The sequence below is a fragment of the Salmo salar genome, chromosome 14 (genome assembly GCF_965601325.2).
Source record: "Salmo salar chromosome 14, fSalSal1, whole genome shotgun sequence".
Lineage (NCBI taxonomy): Eukaryota > Metazoa > Chordata > Actinopteri > Salmoniformes > Salmonidae > Salmo > Salmo salar.
Genome location: NC_138304.1, coordinates 34,200,171 through 34,222,794, shown reverse-complemented (window position 1 = coordinate 34,222,794; position 22,624 = coordinate 34,200,171). Strand labels below are relative to the sequence as shown.

The following is a 22,624-nucleotide window of genomic DNA, read 5'->3' as shown; positions in this document are numbered from 1 at the left end:
TATTTTGGCACTTCCTATTGCTTCCACTAGATGTCACCAGCCTTTACAAAGTGTTTTGAGTCTTCTGGAGGGAGATCTGACCGAACAAGAGCCATGGAACGATGATGTCCCATTAGACACCTGGCGCGCGAGTTCATGTTGGGTACCCTCGTTCCAATACGTTATAAAAGAGTATGCATTCGTCCACCTTGAATATTATTAATGTTCTGGTTAAAAAAGGCCCTAATGATTTATGCTATACAACGTTTGACATGTTTGAACGAACGTAAATATATTTTTTCCCCTCGTTCATGACGAGAAGTCCGGCTGGCTTAGATCATGTGCTAACAAGACGGAGATTTTTGGACATAAATGATGAGCTTTTTTGAACAAAACTACATTCGTTATGGACCTGTGATACCTGGAAGTGACATCTGATGAAGAGAATCAAAGGTAATGGATTATTTACATAGTATTTTCGATTTTAGATCTCCCCAACATGACGTCTAGTCTGTATCGCAACGCGTATTTTTCTGGGCGCAGTGCTCAGATTATTGCAAAGTGTGATTTCCCAGTAAGGTTATTTTTAAATCTGGCAAGTTGATTGCGTTCAAGAGATGTAAATCTATAATTCTTTAAATGACAATATAATATTTTACCAATGTTTTCTCATTTTAATTATTTAATTTGTGACGCTGACTTGACTGCCGGTTATTGGAGGGAAACGATTTCCTCAACATCAATGCCATAGTAAAACGCTGTTTTTGGATATAAATATGAACTTGATAGAACTAAAAATGCATGCATTGTCTAACATAATGTCCTAGGAGTGTCATCTGATGGAGAATGTAAAAGGTTAGTGCATCATTTTAGCTGGTTTTATGGTTTTGGTGACCCTGTCTTTGAATTGACAAAACATTACACACAACTCTTGTAAATGTACTGTCCTAACATACTCTAAATTTATGCTTTCGCCGTAAAACCTTTTTGAAATCGTAAAACGTGGTTAGATTAAGGAGATGTTTATCTTTCAAAGGGTGTAAAATAGTTATATGTTTGAAAAATTTGAATTTTGACATTTATTTGGATTCAAATTTGCCGCTCTTGAAATGCACCTGCTGTTGATGGAGTGCACCACGGGTGGCACGCTAGCGTCCCACCTAGCCCATACAGGTTAACATCTGCTAACCATGTGTATGTGACAAATAACATTTGATTTGATTTGATGACATGTTACATTCCTTAGTGGACACGACACACATCAGGAGCCTCATCCACTACTGTCACTATCACAGTCTCCTCAGTGTTAACTCTCCATAGAGCACAGATGCCTGGCTGGCTGCCTGCATGGCCCTGCGGCTATCCAAGACAAGAGTCAAATAAAATGTCATTCCCCAAAAGTGTCTGTGTGCTGTGACGTCTGTCTATCCGTCCATCAGTCTGTCCATCTGTCTGCTTGCCTGTGTGTCTATCTGAGACACAAAGAAATTCTGAAGCTGGAGGGAGGTGTCACGTCCTGACCATAGTAAGATGTTATTTTCTATGGTAGAGTAGGTCAGGGCGTGACAGGGGGTGTTTTGTGTTTTTCTATGTTTTCTATATCTATGTTTAGTTCTAGTTTTCTATTTCTATGTTGTTGTTTTTTGGGATGATCGCCAATTAGAGGCAGCTGGTCCTCATTGTCTCTAATTGGAGATCATACTTAAGTAGGGTTTTTTCCCACCTGTGTTGTGGGCAGTTGTATTCTGTTTAGTCTTCAGTACATGACAGAACTGTGAGCTGATCGTTTTCGCTTTTGTTATTTTCTTTAGTGTTCTGTGTTAAAAAAAAAGTCATTATGAGCACTCAACACGCTGCGCTTTGGTCCCCACGCTACGACAGTCGTTACAGAACTGCCCACCACAACTGGATCAAGCAGCGTGCTCGGGAGGAGATGGAAACCTGGTCTCTGGAGGAGGAGAGGCTAGAGAGGATAAACTGGACTTGGGGCCAAGTATTGGACAGATATAGAAGCCTGGCAGGGAGGCACGAGAGGCTACAGAAACCCAAAGAAAATGTTTGGGGGGGGCACATGGAGCAGTCGGCCGAGGAGTAAACCAGAGACAATCCGGGAGAAGAGAGAAAATTTGGAGAAGGGACAAATGGGAGAGTTGTTGAGTTGGTGGAGGACGCACAAGTTTTTCCCAAAGGAACGTGACGTCAGTTTGGTGCCACCTGAATCAGCTCCCCGTACTCGCCCTGAGAAGTGTGTGGAAGTTCCGGAACAAGTGATACTGGCTATACACACCAGGTCTCCAGTACGTCTCAACAGCCCAGTATGTCCTTTGCCTGCTCCTCGCATTCGCCCTGAAATGCGTGTCACCAGTCTGGTGCCACCTGTCCCGGCTCCATGCACTAGGCCTCCAGCGACGGTCCCCAGTCCGGAGCCTCCAGCGACGGTCCCCAGTCCGGAGCCTCCAGCGACGCTCCCCAGTCCGGAGCCTCCAGCGACGCTTCCCAGTCCGGAGCCTCCAGCGACGCTCCCCAGTCCGGAGCCTCCAGCGACGCTCCCCAGTACGGAGCCTCCTGAGACGGCCTGCAGCCCAGAGTCTTCAGTGGCGGCCTGCAGCCCAGAACCTCCAGCGATGATCGACAGTCCAGTTCCTTTGACGACGATCCACGGTCCGGTGGTACTAAAGCAGAGGGATCAGCGGGTGGAGCGGGGGTTACACCCCGAACCAGAGCCACCTCCTCTGCTGCAGGATAAGTTTATGTGGACTGCACTAGAGCCACCATAAACAGGTGTTACCCACCCTACCATCCCTTTTTTGTTTTTGTTTTTTAGGAGCATTCGGAGTCTGCACCTTTGGGGGGGGTACTGTCACGTCCTGACCATAGTAAGATGTTATTTTCTATGGTAGAGTAGGTCAGGGCGTGACGGGGGTGTTTTGTGTTTTTCTATGTTTTCTATATCTATGTTTAGTTCTAGTTTTCTATTTCTATGTTGTTTTTTTGGGGATGATCTCCAATTAGAGGCAGCTGGTCCTCGTTGTCTCTAACTGGAGATCACACTTAAGTAGGGTTTTTTTTCCACCTGTGTTGTGGGCAGTTGTATTCTGTTTAGTCTTCAGTACCTGACAGAACTGTGAGCTGATCGTTTTCGCTTTTGTTATTTTCTTTAGTGTTCTGTGTTAAAATGAAAAGTCATTATGAGCACTCAACACGCTGTGCTTTGGTCCCCTCGCTACGACAGTCGTTACAGGAGGCAAGAGACAACACTGATCCTTTGGGGTACTGCTCTGCCTGCCTAGCTGTGACTGACTTCCACACAAAGGCATATTTTTATCCAGTTACCAAGAAGGCTGGGGGGCAAAGTGCGGATAGGAGGAGAGATTTGAGAAAATGGAGAAACACTCCAGGTCTCGCGAGAAGAAGCTACTGTGACTCGTCTTGTGCATGTTTAATTCCAGTTCCCCCCTTTTCTAAAGGATTTCTGATATCTACAGGAGGAGCTGAGAGGAGGCTATCGGTATTAGGTTTTAAAACACTGATGGAAAGGATCATTTTACTTCTTAGAGCTATCCTCAACATGCACTATGGTGGTCATGTCACTTTGAATTGTGTTGCTGCATGTTGCCTAACAAACACATTTGAAGAGGTGTTAGACAAAGAAGGAAACCAAAAACCGTACAGGCAAACTAGCTAAAGATCAGTTTAAAGATCACTTTACCTCCATAATGTGACCTATAGGAAACCCAATGGCACACACTCACTCAGACGATGCTGAGTTCTGCAGAGCCCAGTGTTACACACTGCAGAGTGAACTCATAGGAACAAAGGATGGAGTTGAAAAGGAGAGTATTGTGCACATTCAGTAGCACTCCAGAAACTGATCTTGCGAGATCTTTGGTCTGAAAGTCATTTTTCTGTTTCTAGGAACACAGGAGTTCACAGGTTCTGAGTAGGAATAATGGAAAGCGCTGCCCAACAACAATATCTCAATATCTATGGTCCTGAAACATAACAAACAAACAAAACTACAGGGTGTACATCGTAACAATGCAAGGTATATGTTAACAAGGAGGTATAGTTTGCAGTGTAGCGAGCTACTGCTGCTAGGTTTAGGTCTTACACATTAGAATGTAAGAGCATGTAGACCTGTGTTTTTCTATCATGAACTGTTTTCAGAGACTGTTTCTGTTTGAGGTGTTGGCACAGCAACACACATGGAACATAACACCAACAGAAAAATAATAAAGTTCACTATTATCCTACGTGAGGTGGGATTCTTACTGCTGTTTGCTCAGCTTTGCTTTTTCCTAACACTCACTCATTCACTCACTCATACACTCCTCACTCACACACAGACATCATCGACCGAGGCTTCAAACAAGGCTAATCTCACTCGTTACCTTGCCTTCTTCCTCCCTGCCTGTGCCTTTCACTGGGTAGACTAACGGAGTTTGTTTAGGCCTTTCTCTCCACCTGTCAACACTCCCCATTGCCCGTGACATTTACTTTATATACATTTTCCAATGCACAGGATGGCTAAGTGAAAACAACTCATTACGCAGTGTGTGTGTGTGTGTGTGTGTGTGTGTGTGTGTGTGTGTGTGTGTGTGTGTGTGTGTGTGTGTGTGTGTGTGTGTGGGGGCGTGTATGTGTGTGTAGCCACACAGCCATCGATCCCTGGAGGAAATAATTTATTCAGACTAAACTTTGCCGTCATCACCCTTCTGGCTTCGTGTCAGAGCACCTACCACGACCCTGTGGACTGCTGCTGCACTGGTTTATAATATGGCTGTTAATGTCACTCTTCATCTGGGGTTTATGAAGGGTTTATGAAGGGTTATTAAGGGTTACATATGAAGGGGTAGTACAGGAACATTTAACATAATCAAATATTGGCAGCTTGATAATAACCTTGATATCACATAACCCTTGGTCTAATATTGATCATCGTAATGAGTATGTGATGAGTATGCAATGACTCATTCATTACAAACATATGCAAACATGCCGAGATGCTGGCGAATCATTCACACTTCATAACATCAGTATGTCAGAAAGGCAGCTTAGTACAAAATCTGCAGTCACAGGGGACTAATAAAAACACATGTTGTGACACAGAGAGCTGCAGTGCAACTAACTGACTGCTCTGTAACAAATTTGCTCTTGCTGTTGTGAACTACTTCATGAGTAAGTGATGAACGTAAGACAACAACCATAACTATTGATTTTTAGACCTCCAGATTGTTCATTAACAGTGTCAGGCTACGTTGGCTTTGATTGACATCTAGTGATGCTGAGTGAGAAAAACGATAACTGACCCCCCTACTCCAATCAGATCCATGCTTTTCCAGACTGCAAACCATTGGTGGTTTTGAGAGTTCCAATGGGCATTTGGGACATTACATATTACACTTGGCTGTAATATGAAGCTACAGTATTACAATCCCCATTGTCTTTCGCCAATGGCTATTCTGGTTGCACACACTGGTGGACTTACCATTAGACAGAAGAGGCCTCAGGCCTCACATCATTAAGGGGCCTTGTTAGCTGGTCATAATAAAACAATATATATTTACATTTTTATTAATAATTTCTATGCTAGAGAACCTCCATACTCGGATCAAGGCATAATAAATAAATAATCAAAAAATCCCCATCAAAATCGGAATGTTTTGTACCAAAGCTGACATGTCAGACAATAGAATAAACACGTGTGGGAGTTAGTTTTATGAAGAGCACAATAGTACAAATAACTGGGGCATATACTGTATGTTAAATAAAGCATACCCAGCCAACTTGACACAACTGTGGAAGCATTAGAGTCAACATGGGCCAGCATCCCTGTGGAACGCTTTCAACACCTTGTAGAGTCCATGCCCCCAACATATTGAGGCTGTTCTGCAGGGGGGGAGGGCGCAACTTAATATTAGGAAGGTGTTATTAATGTATGGTATAGTCAGTGTATATCAAACAGAGGCTACTGAAGGTTAGACAAATGTGCAGCTAGTGTGTACCCTTTCACCATCTCCATCCCACTTGACCAACAGGTGTGGGTGTGCATGTGTGTGTGTACATACTTGCATGTCTGCATTTGTGTGTGTTTGTGTGTGTCACGCACCTGCACATGCATGTGCGCAGCATTTGTGTGTCTGTGTGTGTGTGTTTCTACCTAAAGTCAACACCTTTAAGAGTCAAGAGTCAACCCTGGCTGAACCCTCCTGAACAGAAAAGCAAGAAACTAAAGTTTCTCCATAAGTCTCTCCTCGAAACTAAAGTTTCTCAATCAGTCTCAACTTGAAACTTCAGTTTCTCATTCAGTCTCAACTTGAAACTTCAGTTTCTCATTCAGTCTCAACTTGAAACTAAAGTTTCTCAATCAGTCTCAACTTGAAACTTCAGTTTCTCATTCAGTCTCAACTTGCTGGTTTTGTGGTCTGGTGTCTCCAAGGTCAAATCCCTCTCCCCTCTCTCCCTCCCTGTCTCTCCTCTTTCCCTCCCTGTCTCCCCTCTGTCTCTCTCCCTGTCTCCCCTCTCTCCCTCCCTGTCTCCCCTCTCTCCTTCCCTGTCTCCCCTCTCTCCCTCCCTGTCTCCCCTCTCTCCCTCCCTGTCTCCCCTCTCTCTCTCCCTGTCTCCCCTCTCTCCCTCCCTGTCTCCCCTCTCTCCCTCCCTGTCTCCCCTCTCTCCTTCCCTGTCTCCCCTCTCTCCTTCCCTGTCTCCCCTCTCTCCCTCACTACCCCCCTTACCCTCCTTTCTCCCCCTCCTCTTCCCCCCTTTCCCGCTGCCTCTCGCTCTGCTTTCCCTCTCCTATCCCTCCCTCCCCCCCTCACGGGGCTGCTCTCCCCGTTTCTCTCGCCCTCCTCACCCCTACCTACCCCCACAGGCCAATTTACTCTAAACGAATGCCAATCCCTCCAGCTGCTGGCTCAAAACAAAGCCTGTTCCCAGAGAAAACAAACCACCCAGCTGTCTTACGAAAGGTAACCCAAAACAATGGCATCCAACCATACAGACAGCCAGACAGACAGCCAGACAGACATGTGAAAAGTGAGCAAGGCAAGCAGACAGAACCAGATCCCATATTAAAAAAGCAGCCCCCTGTCCATATAATCCTATATCAGCACTAAGACCTCTAAGACTCTTTGTAAATACAAGCCCTAGGGTAGTTTACCTTATCCCCTGTCTGTTAGGGACAAACTACCATGCTCACCTCAGAAAAGTATAAATGTGATCTAACCCTATGGTAGCCAGGCTATTGTAAAGATAACAGGTGGAAATGTTTAAGAAAATCTGGGCTGGGTGTGACCTCTGGAGGGCCCAAGCCATCGACCCACCTGGTGTCTCATGGGCCAGGCCCTGCAAGAGGTAGTAGGGATGTCAGTGTGGTATTCTCCCTCTGGCCTGGCCTGAATCCAAGGCTGCTGCCGAGGCTATGTACTACTACTGACTGAACTGAAGCTCGAGTGAAAGAGAGAAAAAACAACATTCCAACTGTGGTATCCAAGTTATTGAAAATGTTTAGGTCCACATTTGATCTGTACAGGTGGAGATGACCTACGCATGCTTCATAACAACTTTACCAAGTCCACCAATGAACATTACTTTGTAAATGTTGTCATCATACTTTGCATCATAATGCCCAAGTTGAGTCACAGGTCTGACATGTCCCATTTGGGAAAGTGACTAGAGGGACAGAGATGACATCATGCTTGGTCACATCCTGCATAGGTCAGCTGTTGAAGATAGGGGACTTCATCCCCTCCATCCCTCCCTCACCCCCCTCTATGACTTAGTGAACAAGACTTTGTAGTGTTAACAGCCTAGGCATCATATCCTCCCCATTCGGGAAGGTTCATTTTTCAAATGATAATGGCTTACTAAAATGTAAAGTTATATTGGTCTGTTCTGGCACAGAGAGGTTCTGTTATGTGTCCTGTAACTGTACAGTATCAATCTCAGGCCTTAAGAAGCAATAGCCATATAACTCCTCTCTCAACCAATGGCTGATCTTAGCTTTACCTCCCCAATAACCTTTTACTCTTTCCCCCATATCTGGCATAAATTCCAAGTGAAATGGAAACAGTGTCATTAAGGCTGTCAAAAGGAGGACATGTATCTCTATTCTCAACAGGACGTAGCTCTGCTCTGGCCTTCCTGTCGCCCATAGCCCTACTGTACAGCAGTCAGGACACACCCCCTACCAGAGTCATTATCAACCTAAACTATAGTCTTTAATCCAGAAAATGAAATACATCAGCACATTCTTATTTCCCAAATCTTTTATTCCAAATGCTACCCTGATCTGAACTATTGGCTCTGTAGCCGTGGAGCGGTCTGTACTGTATGCATACAGTACGGGGTTGGTTGGGGAATGAGACCATGGAGCTTGGTAAGAGGTTTAACTGCAATGTGAGAACTCAAGGCTCCTAGGGTCAGCGGCTCAGTTGTAGTCACTGTGTGACTGGCACAGATTGGGCGCGCCACAACAGTGTCCACATGACTCCCCTGTTCTAGCAAACGCCATGGCACAGAGCAGCGCAGAGCACCCCTGTACCAGCACACTGACTGACCAACGCACCAAACACGTTCAGCCACGGCACACATTCATACACACCCACCGCATTCACACACCATTCACACACCATTCACACACACACGAGAATCAGACCACCACTATTTGGTAAGAAAGTGAACCAGTGTATTTTAAAAGTGTACTTTTGATAATACTCTGTACAATGGTTAATTGGTTATGCAGATTATAGATTTGTAACACACACATTTACTTATTTACTCTTACTGTACAGTGAGCATTTCACTTCCAAGGGGTATCCAAGCATGTAAAGTCAAACCACTATCAGAAAAACAGTAGCTGTTTTCAACCATGCATCAGCAACTGAAAGACTGGCTAAGTTTAGTCATTATTAACGGTTATTTACAGTTTCTACTGAGAGATTGCAAGGTTTCCTTTCTTCTCTCTCGATCAGGGAATTCAAATAGAACTACTGAAAAGCCAGCAGAAGCTAAATTCAATACTCAAGCTGTAAAGCCAGTAAGGGTGGTACAGTATATTGTTTGCACTGCAGTCTTAAGTAGAAACATTAATGAATCAAGTTGATAAACTACCTTCCTGTAGCTACACACTGGTTATAACATCAAGGTACTAACTCTTAGTTACAACTGGAAGAGATGTAATTTTGGCTCACTTTACATTAAGTACACCCACCTGGATTCAATCTAGTCATAATGAGATTCGTATGGTGTTCCATATGGGTAAGAATCATCATACACTGAGACTTTATCACCCAATAAAATATTAATTTACTTAATGATTCTGACTTTGGTTTTTGCTAAACATTCCGAGACCTTAACTCTAGATTCTACATGTAGATTCATTTCTCAAGGACTTGTATTTGAATTCCAGCTATGGATCATAGACAACATGGGGTAACGTGCTGCTTTGTGCTACCTGCCTGTATGGCAAGACTGCATGTAACTGCATACGACCTATTTGAACCCATCACGACCTGAAAATGAGGTAAGAAGAGTAGAACAGATGACTTCGAAGCCAGAATCCAAAGCAAGCATTCGTCAATCTGGTTCATCGTGGCTGGAGACAAGCGCCACACACACACACACACACACAGACACACATACACACAGGCGTTCTCCCACAGACTTGGGTAAAAGAGGAAATTGGCCTGTGGTTATGGACGGAAAACATATGACATGGCAATCCTGCTAATTAACGTCAGATCATCAATCCCAGACCACTAAAAGCATCATGATTCTATATTGGTTTTCCTGTTTTGCAAATTACCCTTGTCCCGAGCCCCATCTGTAAAGAACATCATGTGTCTAACTCTGTATACCTTCTCTTACCAATGAGAATTATTTTCCGTTCCATATCTGCGGACTACCCAGCCATGAAGTACACAGCTGACTGGTAAAGGCTGGATAGGAGCAGGAGCCACTCCCTCCTTTTAAAAGACAATATTTCTTAACTGTGGTCGTCTCGGCATGCTGACGATACCAGAACCTTAAGCCTTTCGGATGTGAGTGGGCCATCACATATTTCAAAGACCTTCCCAAATGCAATAACGCCATGCAATCTTCAACATAAACAGTATAACCATATCATTATACTGTAGTGTGTATCCAGATTATCAACTACCCAGGCCACTACAGACATCATCGACTAAAACCTTCACAACAAAGGTGTGTGTGAGTATGTAAACCTCCAAATGATTCAACTCAAAAAAATAACTAATCTCACTCCAACAGGCAACATTTGGTAGAGGGACCATTTCCATGACAGACCGCCTTAACCTGCTATTCAAGGAGAAATTAAGTGGAATGAATTCTTATTTCTACAGAACAATACAGCAAGGCCCTGCTGTGAGTGGGCTGAGTTGAATGACATTGGACATGCAAGTGGATCCAAGTCAGCATTTTGTACTTTACATTTATTTTGACCACAACTAATTTGTACTTACGCAGTGTCCGGTGCCTTTAGATTTGGCTGTTTTCACATCTCATTTCCAACTCTCCTAAGGTTACACAAAGGGGTTAAAAGGTGCTGAATGAGACCCATCCTGGGCTCCAGAAAGATGCTGCTCCCCCCTGTGGTGGCTATGGGCATAGCACTCCTTTCACTAGATGCTTCGTGGGAGGACATAGACCTAACTACACAGTGCAAACTCTAACTCATAAGACAAGCTTGAAAGAATACTGTGCCAAACATACCAGGATGGACAAAAACACAAAGATAACAAAGCTCGCTCTCTCTCTCGTTCTGTATTCATAAAGGGCATACGGGTGTTTAATCTAAGCCTCCAGCAGGTTTGTGTGGTGTGATCTCACCACTAGCCAGACTCCATGTGATCACAGCTAACCCCAAGCAGCCAGCGCTGAGAGAGAATCCTATCTTCTTGGCTCACAGTAAAGTGATACCCTTTGAGGTGTGGCTGCAGCCACAGGATATCCTCTGAAGTTGGGAAATCCCTCTATCCCAGGCAGGGAACGCTTCCCACCCTGCCTGCGCCCTGCCTGTGAGCTAGCCTAGTGTCAGGGCTAATCAGTGCTTAAGGCTTCAGTAATGAGAAGCCCGCCACCACTGTCTGCCAGCCTAGCCCCACGCCAACGCCAGCCCTGAGCCCACAGTCACGCTTAATGACTGGTAATCACCCTGCATCTTACACAAACCACTGGGATACCAGCAGCAGCACACACATGAGGGGAGCAGGGGGAAGTGTTTACATGGAGACTGGCTGTTGAGCAGCCTATAACCTCTTGTTTCATCTCCATACAACACTGGAAACACACCAACTGGAGTTTGAACCTGGTCTTCCGCCCACCACAACCGTGTTAGCCCGCTAAGCTAAAGCCTAAACATTAACGCTGGAGACTGTGGAGAAGCAGCACAGTGACTATATTGAAGGCTACAAATAAATCTGCTTTGTTACGTTGTTTTAGGCATATTGCGACTTCCTCTTAATAAAATGGCTGAAAACAATGACCTTTGGGAGCTGGAACTGAGGGCAGGGCACATAAGGCTGTCGAAGCAATAAACAACCCTATTAACACTCATTGTGATGTCTTAGTGCAGGGGTTCCCAACCTTTTTTCCTCAGGGCCCCCTTTTTCACATTTAAAAAATGTCACCCATACACACTATATTAAATACAACACCAGTTTAATTTTGTTCGTTTGAGGAACTTAGGAAAATTGTTGTTTTGAAGATAATTTCCTGCAATTCTACATATATACAGTAGTTTAACAAGACTCATGACAAATTATAGGTAGGCTAGTTCATGATAATGATCATAATCATTTAGGGCTCCCGAGTAGCGCAGCGGTCTAAGGCACTGCATCTCAGTGCTAGAGACATCACTACAGGCCCTGGTTTGATTCCAGGCTGTATCACAACCGCCCGTGACTGGGAGTCCCATAGGGAGGCAGACAATTGGCCCAGCGTCGTCCGGGTTAGGGTTTGGCCGGAGTAGGCCGTCATTGTAAATAAGATTTTTTTCTTAACGGCCTCGCCTAGTTAAATAAAGGTTAAATAAATAAAAAAATATATAGATAATCATAATAATCATGGATAAGGAAAATAAAGTTGACACCAAATGTTAATCCGCTACCAAAGATGTTTTATGATGATAATTTATATGAACCCTCAATTGAATTATACATATAATCTTTTACAGAAAGTGTTAGATAAATTGATAGCGACAGTCACACATTGCATGAGATTACTTCCCAAGAAAATAACAATTTCTTCTACTCCTCGACTTTAGAAGGTCGTAGCTCAGCTTCTGAATGCCATAGAGATAAATCAAATATATTCCCATGTGCATCAGAGTCATGTCTTCCTCTGGCATTTTACCGTTTGTTTCTAGCCTAAAGCATTATGGATTAATGCATCGTTTTATATTTGTATAAACAATTGTGAATTGTAAAAAGAATTACATTTAAAAAATACATTTAACCCTCAAGTCAAAGAAAGTCCCCCCCCACCCCACGAAATGTTGGGAACCCTTGCCTTAGTGATTGGTAATTCACCATACGTAGAGTAGCTGTGGGTATGATTCCTGTATATGCCGCAGCATGTAAACTAAATAAAAACAAATGTCTGTTTGAGTCAGTTTAGGGCTTGCATTGAATGCAGTTTACAAGACCACAAAATGCCTTTCTATGGGCCAAAAGTAGCATTTAAATGAATGAAGTTAGCTTGTTTAACAGTATTCTGCTGAAACTCCTCAAGGTGAACTCTTCAGCTGGGGTCAACTAAGTGAACAATCTCACTCCCTTCACTTCTCGAAAATACCACCAAACAAAGAATATTCCATCAAGGTACAGTATTGTCTAAGCATGAGAATGAAACTGCAGCTAACTTCCCCAATGGTAAGCCTAATGATACTGGGCTGTGAGGGAGAAGCAGCACCTGCCACAACATGCTCAACAGGGGAAAGTAAATGAGTGCTCACATTCTTGTGGTAAAGGATGACAATTTGAGTGGGTGCTTGACCACGCTAGGAATCCCACCCCACCTTCTGCCGCTGCAGACTACGGCAACAGAGACGGTGTGTTTACTTTACACTTACGCTCCACCGCACTCGGGAAATTGGGTATGCAACATCAACCATCTATTTTGAGTAAATCAGTACCCAGGAAGTGGGCCGGAGGATGTGCTGTCCTCGTGCTCATGGCAGATATTTATTTGAATAAGTGTGTGTTAGTATGTATACTCACTAGCGGTTCTGGGGGGGGGGGGGGGGGTGGCAGTGCCCCTGTGACAACAATTTTGGCCCCCCTAAATGTGGAGTATGAAATAATTGTTACATAACTAATGTTTGCTATCTTTCTTTTTTACATCCGTTATTAGACAGTGGCAACGCGGAACATGGTCTTTTGCATGCTAATGCCTGCAATGCAGTGAAGAAAACGATATGACAACAATAACGTCTAATGTATCTGGCCCCTCTAACAGTACAACTGGCCCCAGCTTGGCCCCCCCCAGTTGAAATGGTCTTGAACCGCCACTGTGTATACTCCACTCAATGTCAGACAGCCCAGGTATATGTGTGTGTGTGTGTGTGTGTGTGTGTGTGTGTGTGTGTGTGTGTGTGTGTGTGTGTGTGTGTGTGTGTGTGTGTGTCTCTGTCTGTCTGTCTGTCTGTCTGTCTGTCTGTCTGTCTGTCTGTCTGTCTGTCTGTCTGTCTGTCTGTCATTCGCAAATTCATGGGTAACCAGGCAGTGTCTGTGGTGTCCTGTTTCTGGGTAGTCGGTTTGGCTTTGGGGCAGTATCAGAAACATTTTCTGTGTATCTATGTCACCTATGTCATCTGTTTGTCTCATGTTCTCTGGTTTAAAGGGATAAATCATTCACTAACACTCATCTCATTCATAGTATCATCGCATCCTCATACCAAATGACCCTTTGCGCTTCAATCTTATTACATGCAACTGGTTAGTTATTGAGGGCCAATGGTAATGTTGTTGGATGGTTATGATCTACCACTATGTCTCTATACCTCAAAAGCTCACTTGATACACATGTGACTTTTAGCGATGTGGTTTCTATACCACTGGGCTGCTGAACAACTCTCATATGTATCATTTTCAAGACAGCATAACAGTCCAGACTGAACTAGTGTAGATCTAAACTCTACAGTAAGAACACTAAGTGATGACAGTTAACCTAATATTAGGGGTTACTTATGTTTATTATCTGTAATAACATGTCGGATTTATGGTGATAGTAACTTCCTCTAACAACATACTGTACAGGTCAGGGGACATAACCTTTTCAGGAGTGACACATTAGACCTAAATGGACACTCCTATCATATCACACAACCTCTGGCAATGCAAACCACGATCGTGATCCAAAAAGTAATTATTTCCAAACAGTGCTATTCCTTCCTTCCACCCTAGTCCGCTTTGTCCGGTCCTTCCTAATTTATTGGTTTCCTTATATGAGATTTGAGAGAAGGTTAGACCCAAATCAGCGGCCCCTGAGGCCTAACAAACCAGTTTACAGCTTCATAATGTCCAAGGGGTCCTGGAGGGCCCCTCCCATCCCTGCGTCCCCCCACTGGTTCACAGCTAAACAATGCCCTTAACTTATATAGATGGCAGGTAGCCTAGTGGTTAGAGCATTGGGCCAGTAAACGAAATGTCGTTGGTTCGAATACCCAAGATGAAGAACCTGTTGATGTGCTCTTGAGCAAGGCACTAGACCCTCATTTATTTCAGAGGTGCTGTACTATCACTGACCCTATAAAATAACACATTTCACTGCACCTGTCTTCTGTATATGACAATAAAACATTTATATTTATTTGATACCTATGGAACTATACTGCTGGTGTTATCACTCACTCTAATCACTCTACAATTTGTTAAATAAAGGTTATAAAGCCCAGTTAAATAAAGGTTCAATTAAAATACAGTTTAACCAGCCATAATATTTCAGTGCTGCCAGGAGTCCACATTTGTTTGTGTGAATGACTCAAATCAACTTCATGAGAACTATTGTTTGCAACACAAGGTGGTGGTGATTACTTCTGTCATCAACAATCTATTGTCTGTATATTTTATACAGAATGTGATTGGAATGATATGGTGTTCATGATAGAATAAATGATCCCTAAAAATAATATTAGATTATGACTGAACTCTCATAGTTGCTGCGAGGTTGCAGGTGCCACTGAGAATAGATTAGTGATATATAAACCACCAACTGGGAAGGAACTTTCTGTTTTAACATATCCAAGCTACAACATGCCTGCTGTAGGCTACTTGTATCCTTCACACAAGAAATTTGAAGGTGATATTGCATTTTTTTTTTAGCTATCTATAGGTTAATGGTCTTCCAAGGAAGTCTGAATCCTAATTAATGAAATTCAGCAGAAAAGACAAAGGCTGCCAGTAGCCTCGCTATATTGAGGTGGTCATAGTAGGCTACACCTAAAAACGAAGGCGTTCCCTGCGAATAAATTGTTTAATTGTTCATTAAAATAACAAATACTGTCCTTGATATGATAGTATCTCATAAGATTGGGAAACGAACTGTAAATTCTGGACACATTCTTTCAAACTGTTTCTAAACTTAGTGGGAGCGCGAACCATATGCCAGAATTTTCTCTATATCGATGTTTATGCTAGACGGGGAATTTTCTATGCAAGCTGAACAGACGTTTCAGACACCGGTTAAGTGAGCTGCATTGCTTTATTGTAACCAGCTGTAGCGACTGAAGCCTTCACTCACGTTTTGCCCCATGTCTGTTTTCAGAGCCGACTTCAACAAAATAATCACAATACTCTGCTACTTTTCATTGAAATATGCTTGATAGGCCTATCAATGGTTTAGCGTAGGATACCTGTCAGAAGACTAATCGCTTTTGGGATCACCTTTCTGTTGAACATCACTTACATAAGGGTTTTGTCAGATCCATGTGAATATGTGTTAGGCAAATGCATGCTGTGTGTCTAAACCTACCCAGAGACAGCTGATATTGGTTATTTTACTGTAGATAATCCCAACTCCTACTCCCCCTAAAAATATATATGCTACAGCATATTACCCCACAAAAAACTTTCGGTAGCTTGAGCTATTACACCGGTCTGTAAACCCACTGCAATGCCGACTAATTAATCTCACGTCTACCTGCTCTCACCACCCGTAGTGACAGCCTACCCCGCTACACAAGTGTCTCTGAACTGACAGTTCTGTGCAACAATGTTGCAGATACTTGCAACAAATCACAATATAGCTACAAGGACACCATGCAGTAAGTAGCCTAACCTATTCATTTGCACCACGTTTGATATTACTAGAGGACACATCAACAGTGATGAATGTGAGTGCCATTCTTATTAATGTATGCCATATTTACGCGATACGAAAGTTGAAACAATTGAATGAACCGTATGCTAATATAAGTAAAGCAATTTATCCGCTCTATCAAAGTTGCTCTAAGAGCGCATGATATCTCGTAATAAACTCTAATCAATGACAGTGTCATGAACATGTGGATGGATACAGTGCCTACCCGAAATAAGCTGTTGTCGGTCCGGGCAAGTTGAAAAGGTACACTATAACTGTGAACGATAACCATCCCAGGAGTAGGTGTCCATCCAGCATTTTGCTGCGGCTCCAGGGCAGATCATTTCGTTTCTCCTGAGTTGCTGTGTAAAATCCCTTGTTGTACGTTCGGCACTTCTTATAGAGAGAGGACATTTCCGCTCCTCCCATTAGCGGAGAGCAAATCTGAGTGAGGGAGAGGGAGTGGATGTGTGTGTGTGTGTGTGTGTGTGTGTGTGTGTGTGAGAGAGAGAGAGAGAGAGAGAGAGAGAGAGAGAGAGAGAGAGAGAGAGAGAGAGAGTTTGCATTGTGAACCTGTTTGTTACAGATTATAAATATAAATTACTTTCAATATTTTAAGTATCACTGATGTTGTCAAATTCGCACCCACACACGCGCGCGCGCACACCACACACAGCCTAACTTGGCAGATTGATCATATAGACCTCTTAAAAGTTTTTGTTATAAGCCAAAAATATGATTATTATGGATTAATTTGTCAAGAATATGTTTTGATGTATATATATATATATATATATATACACTGCTCAAAAAAATAAAGGGAACACTTAAACAACACAATGTAACTCCAAGTCAATCACACTTCTGTGAAATCAAACTGTCCACTTAGGAAGCAACACTGATTGACAATAAATTTCACATGCTGTTGTGCAAATGGAATAGACAACAGGTGGAAATTATAGGCAATTAGCAAGACACCCCCAATAAAGGAGTGGTTCTGCAGGTGGTAACCACAGACCACTTCTCAGTTCCTATGCTTCCTGGCTGATGTTTTGGTCACTTTTGAATGCTGGCGGTGCTTTCACTCTAGTGGTAGCATGAGACGGAGTCTACAACCCACACAAGTGGCTCAGGTAGTGCAGCTCATCCAGGATGGCACATCAATGCGAGCTGTGGCAAGAAGGTTTGCTGTGTCTGTCAGTGTAGTGTCCAGAGCATGGAGGCGCTACCAGAAGACAGGCCAGTACATCAGGAGACGTGGAGGAGGCCGTAGGAGGGCAACAACCCAGAAGCAGGACCGCTACCTCCGCCTTTGTGCAAGGAGGAGCAGGAGGAGCACTGCCAGAGCCCTGCAAAATAACCTCCAGCAGGCCACAAATGTGCATGTGTCTGCTCAAACGGTCAGAAACAGACTCCATGAGGGTGGTATGAGGGCCCGACGTCCACAGGTGGGGGTTGTGCTTACAGCCCAACACCGTACAGGACGTTTGGCATTTGCCAGAGAACACCAATATTGGCAAATTCACCAGTGGCGCCCTGTGCTCTTCACAGATGAAAGCAGGTTCACACTGAGCACATGTGACAGACATGACAGAGTCTGGAGACGCCGTGGAGAACATTCTGCTGCCTGCAACATCCTCCAGCATGACCGGTTTGGCAGTGGGTCAGTCATGGTGTGGGGTGGCATTTCTTTGGGGGGCCGCACAGCCCTCCATGTGCTCGCCAGAGGTAGCCTGACTGCCATTAGGTACCGAGATGAGATCCTCAGACCCCTTGTGAGACCATATGCTGGTGCGGTTGGCCCTGGGTTCCTCCTAATGCAAGACAATGATAGACCTCATGTGGCTGGAGTGTGTCAGCAGTTCCTGCAAGAGGAAGGCATTGATGCTATGGACTGGCCCGCCCGTTCCCCAGACCTGAATCCAATTGAGCACATCTGGTACATCATGTCTCACTCCATCCACCAACGCCACGTTGCACCACAGACTGTCCAGGAGTTGGCGGATGCTTTAGTCCAGGTCTGGGAGGAGATCCCTCAGGAGACCATCCGCCACCTCATCAGGAGCATGCCCAGGAATTGTAGGGAGGTCATACAGGCACGTGGAGGCCACACACACTACTGAGCCTCATTTTGACTTGTTTTAAGGACATTACATCAAAGTTGGATCAGCCTGTAGTGTGGTTTCCACTTTAATTTTGAATGTGACTCCAAATCCAGACCTCCATGGGTTGATAAATTGGATTTCCATTGATTATTTTTGTGTGATTTTGTTGTCAGCACATTCAACTATGTAAAGAAAAAAGTATTTAATAAGATTATTTCATTCATTCAGATCTAGGATGTGTTATTTTAGTGTTCCCTTTATTTTTTTGAGCAGTGTATATATATAATTGTAGAATAATAGTGAAGACATCAAAACTATGAAATGACACATTTTACATTTACGTCATTTAGCAGACACTCTTATCCAGAGCAACTTACAGTAGTGAATGCATACATTTCATACATTTTTTCTCCGTACTGGTCCCCCGTGGGAATCGAACCCCATGGGAATCGAACCCACAACCCTGGCGTTGCAAACACCATGCGCTACCAACTGAGCCACACGAGACACGTATGTAATCATGTAGTTACCAAAAAAGTGTTAAACAAATCAAAATATATTTATATTTGAGATTCTTCAAAGTAGCCACCCTTTGCCTTGATGACAGCTTTGCACACTTGTCATTCTCTCAATCAGCTTCATGAAGTAGTCACCTGGAATGCGTTTCAATTAACAGGTGTGCCCTGTTAAAAGTTAATTAGTGGAATTTATTTCTTTTTTAATGCATTTGAGCCAATCAGTTGTGTTGTGACAAGGTAGGGGTGGTATACAGAAGATAGCCCTATTTGGTAAAAGACCAAGTCCATATTATGGCAAAAACAGCTCAAATAAGCAAAGAGAAATGACAGTCCATCATTACTTTAAGACATGAAGGTCAGTCAACCCGGAAAATGTCAATAACTTTGAAAGTTTCTTCAAGTGCAGTTGCAAAAACCATCAAGCGCTATGATGAAACTGGCTCTCGTGAGGACCGCCACAGGACAGGAAGACCCTGAATTACCTCTACTGCAGAGGATAAGTTCATTAGAGTTACCAGCCTCAGAAATTACAGCCCAAGTAAATGTTTCACAGAGTTCAAGTAACAGTGTCACACCCGGATCTGTTTCACCTGTCTTTGGGATTGTCTCCACCCCCCCAGGTATCACCCATCTTCCCCATTATCCCCTGTGTACTTATACCTGTGTTCTTTGTTTGTCTGTTGCCAGTTGGTCTTGTTTGTTCAAGTCAACCAGTGTTTTGTGTCTCAGCTCCTGCTTTTTCCATTCTCTGTTTTCTCGTCCTCCTGGTTTTGACCCTCGCCTGTCCTGACTCTGAGCATGCCTGCCTGACCAATCTGCCTGCCTCTGACACTGAGCCTGCCTGCCGCCCGGTACCGTTGCCCCATCTCTGGTTTACTGACCCCTGACTGTCTATTGCTTGCCCCTGTTGGAATATTAAACGTGGTAACCCCACCACCCCTCAGCAACTTGGCGGTTAGCAGCGCTGCCCCACCGGCCACTCCATCTTCTCGGGAGCCCCAGTTACCAACTCCGGAATGCTTTAATGGAGAGCTGAGCACCTGTCGGGCGTTTTTAGCTCAGTGTGCCCTCATTTTTGAGCTTCTGCCCTCCTGCTTCAGCCCTCCTGCTTCCCCTCCTGCTTCCCCTCCAAAATAGCCTACCTCATCACGCTGATGTCTGGAAGGGCTCTCACCTGGGCTACCGCCGTATGGGAGCAGCAGCCGGCCATTTGCGGGAGCCTGGAGGGTTTCGTGGGAGAGGTGAGGAAGGTCTTTGGTGCCCCGTTCTCCAGGAGAGAAGCTGCCCGGAAGCAAATCCCCCCGGCAAGACGCCCGCACTGTGGCCGACTATGCGGTGGATTTCTGTACGTTGGCAGCGGAGAGTGAGTGTAACCCGGAAGTACTGTTCGACATGTTCCTGCACAGCGTCTTGGGGGAAAGGTTAAGGACGATCTTGCGGCTCGGGAGTTCCACAGATTTTGACTCCCTCATCACTTTGACCATCCTCATTGATGGGTGATTGCGGGAATGACGGATGGAGAGGAAATTCGATTTCACTCACACGTCTAAGGATTCCACCTCACCTCCGAGTCATTCCGGAAGTCCCCGACGGTCCTGTGACCGAGAGCACCCGAGATTTACCGACCTTCCTCGAGAGTCAACGAGGAGGGCCGAGGCACTGTTTCCGAGCCCATGCAACTAGGCAGGGCTGAGCTTTCGCCAGCGGAATGGCAACACCGGATCAGCAAAAGGAGCTGTCTGTACTGCGGGACTTTTGGTCATTTGTCCTCTTGCCCAGTAAAAGACCAGGCTCACCAGTAGGAGCGAGTACTCTGGTGGGCCATATAGGAAACTTTTCTGCTTCCCTTACTCGCACTCCTTTTCATGTCATTCTGCTGTGGGGAAACCAGTCTAAATCTCTCCGGGTCCTCATTGAGCCAATGAGAGCTTTTTGGACGCCACACTGGCTTCCGAGCTGAACATCCCCACTCAGCCCCTCTCCATTCCCGTGGATGTTAGAGCGTTGAACCGGAACTCTACAGGTCGGGTCACCCATAACACCATTCCCATCAACCTACAGGTGTCAGGGAATCACAGAGAGACCTGCTCATGAAGTCCCCCCAGATCCCTGTGGTTTTGGGATTCTCCTGGCTCCAGCGACACAACTCACTCATCAACTGGTCTACGGGTTCCATCATGGGCTGGAATCCGTTCTGCCATGGCCATTGTCTGAAGTCAGCGCAACTTACCCCGGGACATCTTCCTGGTCCTCGGAGGTGGTTACGGATCTCTCCTCCATTCCCGCGGAGTACCAGGATCTCCGGGAGGTGTTCAGCAAGTCCCGGGCCACTTCCCTTCTGCTATGACTGCAGGATTGACTTTCTCCCTGGCACCACGCCGCCCTAGGGCATCTGTACTCGCCATCGGGACCTGAAACCAAGGCTATGGAGGACTACATTGGGGACTCCCTAGCTACTGGATTTATCGGCTACCACCCAGGAGCCCGAGACCATCCTTCCCACCTCGTGCCTGGCGACGGCACTCAGCTGGGGTATCGGGAAACAGGTTCGGGAGGCGCAGTGGTCCCAGCCGAACCCTTGGGGGGGCCCAGATAACCGAATATTCATGCCTGCCACTGTCTGCTCCGTGGTCCTGGAGTGGACCCATTCTTCCAGGCTTGCCTGCCACCCGGGCTCCTGGCGGACCCTGGCCTTTCTGCGACAACGCTTTTGGTGGCTTACCATGGGTCCAGTCTTCGTCGTCTTTGTCGGCGCCTGCACGGTCTGTGCACAGAACAAGACCCCTCGACAAGCTCTGGGTGGCCTCCTCCAACCTCTGTCCATCCCTCATCGCCCCTGGTCTCACATCTCCCTGGACTTCGTCACGGGTCTCCCCCCGTCTGATGGCAGTACCGCCATCCTGACCATGGTGGATCGCTTTTCCAAGGCCGCCCACTTCATTCCTCTCCCAAAGTTACCCTCTGCCAAGGAGACGGCCCAGCTCATGGTTCATCACGTCTTCCGGATCCATGGACTGCCCATGGACTTGGTCTCTGACCGTGCACGTCTTCAGTTCTCGTCCCGGTTCGGGAAGGCGTTCTGCACCCTCATTGGGTCGTCGGCCAGCCTGTCCTCCGGGTTCCAATCCCAGTCTAACGGCCAGTCGGAGCGAGCCAACCAGGACCTCGAGACCACCCTGCACTGCCTGATCTCCGCCAACGCCACCACCTGGAGCCAGCAGCTGGTGAGGGTGGAATACATCCGCAACACCCTTCTCTGCTCTGCCACGGGCCTATCACTGTTTGAGTGTTCCCTGGGGTATCAGCCCCTCCTCAAGACCACCTCCAGGTATCGACGACAAGCGGATCGCCATCGGACCCCAGCTCCCCGGTATCGTCTCGGGCAGAAGGTAAGGCTATCCACCCGGGATCTGCCTCTCCAGGTGGAATCCCGCAAACTCTCCCCCCAGTTTATCGGTCCATTCCCTATCTCCAAGATCATTAGCCCCTCTGCTGTTCATCTTCTGTTGCCCCGTACCCTTCATATACATCCCACCTTTCATGTGTCTAGAGTCAAACCCATGTCTCACAGCCCTTTGTCTCTCATTTCCTCAGCTCCTGCTTTGTCAAGTCTCGCTTTTCTCGCCCTCCTGGTTTTGACCCTTGCTTGTCCTGACTCCGAGCCTGCCTGCCTGACCACTCTGCCTGCCCCTGACCCTGAACCTG

The 22,624-nt window shown here is 45.5% G+C and overlaps 1 protein-coding gene across 1 annotated transcript in view; it reads right to left on the bottom strand.

Annotated features, from left to right (window-relative positions):
- LOC106569340 (protein Wnt-9a) overlaps positions 1-16,702 on the bottom strand; it is a 29,545-nt gene extending 12,843 nt beyond the window's left edge. Inside the window, exon 1 of the mRNA XM_014140586.2 lies at positions 16,523-16,702. Within this exon, the coding sequence (XP_013996061.2) occupies positions 16,523-16,614 (92 nt within the window). The 5' untranslated portion in view covers positions 16,615-16,702. The remainder of the gene's footprint in view (positions 1-16,522) is intronic.
- Positions 16,703-22,624: the final 5,922 nt, after the last annotated feature.